Consider the following 5,810-nt stretch of genomic DNA (forward strand, 5'->3'; position numbering starts at 1 on the left):
GGAATCGCAGCATGCCAGGCCTCCCTGTCCATCACCAACTCCTGGAGTTCACTGAGACATCCATCGAGTCAGTGATGCCATCCAGCCATCTCATCCTCTGTCGCCCCCCTCTCCTCTTGCCCCCAATGCCTCCCAGCATCAGAGTCCTTTCCAATGAGTCAACTCTTCGCATGAGGTGGCCAAAGTACTGGAGTTTCAGCTTTAGCATCATTCCTTCCAAAGAATCCTAGGGCCGATCTCCTTCAGAATGGACTGGTTGGATCTCCTTGCAGTCCAAGGGACTCTCAAGAGTCTTCTCCAACACCACAGTTCAAAACCATTAATTCTTCGGCACTCAGCTTTCTTTATAGTCCAAATCTCACATCCATACATGACTACAGGAAAAATCAAAGTTTTGACTAGATGGACCTTTGTTGGCAAAGTAATATCTCTGCTTTTTAATATAATGTCTCTGCTTTTTAATATACTGTCTAGGTTGGTTATAACTTTCCTTCTGAGGAGTGTCTTAATTTCATGGCTGCAATCACCATCTGCAGTGATTTTGGAGCCCCCCAAAATAAAGTCTCTCACTGTTTCCACTGTTTCCCCATCTATTTGCCTTGAAGTGATGGGACCAGATGTTATGATCTTTGTTCTCTGAATGTTGAGCTTTAAGCCAACTTTTTCACTTTCCTCTTTCACTTCCTCAAGAGGCTCTTTAGTTCTTCTTTACTTTCTGCCATAAGGATGGTGTCATCTGCCTATCTGAGGTTATTGATATTTCTCCCGGCAATCTTGATTCCAGCTTGTGCTTCTTCCAGCCCAGCATTTCTCATGATGTATTCTCATATAAGTTAAATAAGCTGGGTGACAATATACACCCTTGCTGTACTTTTCTTCCTGTTTGGAACCAGTCTTTGTTCCATGTCCAGTTCTAACTGTTGCTTCCTGACCTGCATACAGCTTTCTCAAGGGGTAGGTCAGGTGGTCTGGTATGCCTATCTCTTTCAGAATTTTCCACAGTTGATTGTGATCCATAAAGTCAAAGGCTTTGGCATAGTCAATAAAGCAGATAGGATAAATTTGCATAATTCATTTAGGTGGGATTTCCATAAATTTTCTGTTTTCTTTTACTTTATTTGAGTAGCCAAATGAAATACAATTGTTACTTTCTTCATAAATGTTCATTTATTTCCCAGTTTTGGCACAATGTTGTTGTTGTTGTTTTTGTCTTAACTTTCCATTCTTAATCTGTGATCCTACTTCCCTCTCTCTTCACTTTTTACAACAGGTTATGCTTGTCTATTGTTTCCTGATTTTCTAATTCCCTATCTTACATTTTTAGTATTATGTGAATTGTTGAAAATGTCGATGGTGATTTGGATTCAAATGGACAGGCTCCTAATAAACCTCCTAATAAACCATACAAAATATACACCCACAAACACACAATATTATCTATCATTTCAGAGGACAGAGCCCACCTTCAAACTTATGTTTGGATACCCTGAAATGCCAGACACCCTGAGTTAACAATGCTATTCATGGATGATTTTTCAACATTAGAAGTTATTTTACAGACACGAGACTCTGAATCAGGGAAAATTAATTATGCTTTTTCTTATAAGTTGAATGAACTTGGTATTTTATCATATCACCTGTGTCCTGCATAACTCATCAATAAAATGAGGTGGATCATACATTTGGTGTGTGGATTTTCTTTAGTTCCAATTATAAAAGATTTCATAGTCCCAGTTGCCAAATGCTGTTTATTCACAAGTCTCTGCCATTCAGTAATATATCTTATCCTTCTATAAAGGTTTGAAATCTCATGCTTTGAGCTTTTAAGAATATTCTAGGGAGATATATTTTTCAGAAAATGATCATGCTATTGTATCTTACGTTAGTAAGCTAGATACTAGACAGACAGGTAGTTAGATCGATCATGAAAACAGGGAGGTGGAGAATTAATAATTGCAATATTCTACAAATCTTTAAAATATTCTATTGATATTAAGTACTTTACCTATATTATCTAATTTGAGCCTCATAAAATTTTTGTGCGGTAGTATAATTTGATTTGATAAAGAAATTAAACTTCAGAGAAATTGACATTCCTACAGTCATACAGGCATTATTAAGTAAGTGGCAGATTTGGGAATCAGAACCATCACCCATCAAATAATAGTAAAACATTGGCTGTAATATTTAATTTTAGCACAGAATTTTTCAGTTGGTCTTAGCTACAAAAACAGCGTCTAATTACCTGAGGTGGAAGGAGCGGCAGTCTTATGAAGGCCAGAAGCATACTCAAGTCATTGCATCTCCTCTGCATGTCATATTTGACCCACATCATTAATGCATGGAAGATGGTTTCTTCATCAGGAACATTGACATCATCACTGGCCAGGAGTTTATGGAGCTCCTCAGCTGGAAGCAGTAGAAACTCTTGATTTCTTATAACTTCCATTATGTTTTCCTAGAGGGAGAGAAATAGTTTGGCATAAAGTTAGCCTCAGTTTTATTTAGCTAGCAAAGCCTCCCAGAAAGAAATGAGAAAAGCAGTCAATAACCTTTGATTTCATTATAACATAATCCTTGAGACATAATCCTTCAGAAGCGAGAAGCTATTAAGATGAAAGCATTGTAATTGTAATTGGAGTGTAAATGTATCTGAGAGAGCACAGATCTTGTAATAACTGGAGGATTATAACATTGAGCTTTGTTATGCAGGCAGAATGTACTAAGTGATTAAATGTTCAAGTTTCAAGTGGACTACTATGTAAGATTTCGTGAATATGAAAAAAAATAGCATTTCAATTTATTAAAAAGCTTGACTATATATACATCAATCAGAAAGTGGGAATAAAATTACACAGATCTAACACTATAAGATGTTTATTCAAAAGGGAGAAAAGAGAACAGAGCATAAAAAGTCACAAAATCCCATATATTTCACCTTCTTAATAGCTCTCAAACCTCTCTCCTGACAGTTTCTCTGACTCAATTTAGATTCCCATTTATTTTCTAGCAGATTGCTGCCATATCCTCTAATGACTCTGCCTGACTCTATCCTTAGCTTCTCTAGTGGTCCCACTGTACTGTTGTGAGAAGGGTATTTCTAAAACATAAATGTGCTCTTGACACTATTCTAAAGTTTCGCTGTGTTTTGTCTTGTTTTGGTTCAAATCTTTTGGTTAAGCATATTGGTTCTTTATAACCTGACCTCTTCCTGATTCTAAACATTATGTTTCCAAACTTTTTGGCACTTCTGCCACAAAATTACTCATTAGATTTGCCTTATTCTCACTCCATTGCTTAAAATGGCTATTAGCCACCTTTGTTATCCTAATTGCTTTCAGTTTTCAAAATTCAGTTCAAAAACTAAATATGGATATGTATATCTATATCCATATATATATGGATATGCATATCTCTCTATATATATATATCAAGACCTCTCTGTTCACTCCCATTTGATCTGGCTGCCCTGTCTTATATGCATGCACAGTGTATGTACATGATATATCAGTTACCAAAGTTCTGTATAATCTTTGATGTACTTAGGGATCTTATCACAAACTTTGAGCTCCTTGAGACAAAAACTTTGAATTAACCTTTTATATCTAGATTCTGGAACTCAGCCAGTGAACAGTACAGATTTATTGAATACATATATTTATGATCTTAGAGAAAAATAAATTTGGAGATAGTGAACTTCAGTGCAGTGTTTTACAAACACTTTTTAAAAACTGCTTGTTGAAAATCTCACGTTTCATCACAGTGTCTTATGTGTCTAATAAATGGTAAGAGAAGACAGAGATTTGACTGTTGGCCTTTACTTTTGTTCCACATTCCTCCATGTCTCCTGAGACAACCCCAAGGAAGATAACTAAGACTTCTCAGATGATAGTTTTAAAGCCGCAAAGGTGGCATAAATCTCTAAAGGATGATTTTTTTAATGTAAAACCTGAAGTAGTGGCACTTCTCTTCCCCCAAAACCTTGGTGACTTGGTTTCCTGCTAAAACATAGCAGAGAGGCAGCAAGTGCTGATTCATCTGTTTGTCAGAGCAAATTCAAACCTGTTTGCTCAAGACCTGACCCATGTTGTGAATGTATTCTTAGAATCAATTCCAAGGCTTGAAGGGCCTTCAGCTTTCACAAAAGCAAATCAACTTTTACTTTCAGATCTTTAGATATTTTTTCCTTACATTTGACCTAATAGAATAGCCTATTCCATGAAGTAATTTTGCTCCCTGTGTTTCCTGTGTGCCTAATACAATACTGTGAAAATTCAAAAATCTTTATCGTGAAAGCTATGTTTTTGTCCAGTAGTAGTAGTAATTTTAGTGGCTTGATTGTGGCTGACTCTTTGCAACCCTATGGACTGTAGCCCACCAGGCTTCTCAATCTGTGGCATTCTCCAGGCAAGAATACAGGAGTGGGTTGCATTCAGATGTGAGAATTGGACCATAAAGAAGGCTGAGAGCTGAAGAACTGATGTTCCTGAAATGTGATGCTGGAGAAGACTCTTGAGAATCCCTTGGACAGCAAGGGGATCAAACCAGTCAATCCTAAAGGAAATCAACTCTGAATATTCATTGGAAGAAATGATGCTTAAGCAGAAGCATACTTTGGCCATCTGATGTGAAGAGTTGACTTATTGGAAAAGACTCTGAAGCTGGGAAAGACTGAGGACAGAAAGAAAAGGGCGTGGCAGAGGATGAGATGATCTGATGGCATGATTGACTTAATGGACATGAGTTTGAGCAAACTCTGGCTGATAGTGAAGGATAGGTAAGCCTGGCATACTGCAGTCTGTGAGGTTGCAAAGAGTCAGACACAACTGAGCAAGTGAACAACAGCAACAAAATAGAACCCACTTGCCAATGCAGGAGACATAAGAGATAAGGGTTTGATTCTTGGGTCAAGAAGATCCCTGGAGGAGGGCAAAGGACCCACTTCAGTATTGTCTCTTGGAGAATCCCATGGACAGAAGGGTCTGGCAGGCTATAGTCTCAAACAGTCAGAAATGACTGAAGCAACTTAGCATGCACGTATGCATGATACTTGTTTACTAAATGAGCCAACTGTGTGCTCTGAGATTTAGTACCACCGAATTTCTCTAAAGAGCTTCAATAAGATAAAGAAGTTTCCGAAGAATCTTTGAAAGAATTTTTGTTCATCTATTATTCCCGTTACTCAAAAATCTATGCCTTTTTTAAACTACACACGAAATTGTATAGCTAGACCATCAGTATATAGTGAGGGGTGCCATAAAAATCAGCTCTGTGAAACTTTTAGCAGTGCCTATCATAAAGATATTGTTCAAGGATTTCATTTTATTTTATGGTGTACTCTTACAATAACCCTTGGGAGAAATTTCTTTCAGATTTTAGTAGCAGGAATAATTGCACTTCTCCTGTGTAAATTGGTTTGCTTTTATCATGGATGTTGTAAATTATGAAATTGATCAGATTCATCTTTTTATTTGGCTTCTAGAAAACTTTGAGTCAAGTTGAAATCTAGCAGAGAGTAAGGCAATAGCCTTTTATGGTTTGATTTCTTTTTCAGACAGCTCTGGTAATAGCGTTATTTAATATTACTACAGCAGATTTTCTCCTTTTTTTCTTACATCTAATCTAGATTGCATTCTTGTAATTTTGCATCTGTATAAATTATACTATATCTTTAGGAAATAAGAAATATTTTTAAGTGTTGCTATAAATAAACTATACATTGGAAGATAATACTGGATATGAATGAATCCATCACACTGATACATAGATTATATTGTTTTTATATTGTTTTCATTATTTTTTTTATTTTT

General features: G+C 36.5%; 1 protein-coding gene across 2 annotated transcripts in view; it reads right to left on the reverse strand.

Moving 5' to 3' along the window:
• KLHL1 (kelch-like family member 1) overlaps positions 1-5,810 on the reverse strand; it is a 541,448-nt gene that overhangs the window by 215,286 nt on the left and 320,352 nt on the right. For both annotated transcript variants that reach the window (XM_010842287.1, XM_010842286.1), the window contains one exon: positions 2,246-2,458. In XM_010842287.1, coding sequence (XP_010840589.1) covers positions 2,246-2,458 — 213 coding nt within the window. The remainder of the gene's footprint in view (positions 1-2,245; positions 2,459-5,810) is intronic.

Source organism: Bison bison, unplaced genomic scaffold, assembly GCF_000754665.1.
Source record: "Bison bison bison isolate TAMUID 2011002044 unplaced genomic scaffold, Bison_UMD1.0 scf7180017864176, whole genome shotgun sequence".
Taxonomy (NCBI): domain Eukaryota; kingdom Metazoa; phylum Chordata; class Mammalia; order Artiodactyla; family Bovidae; genus Bison; species Bison bison.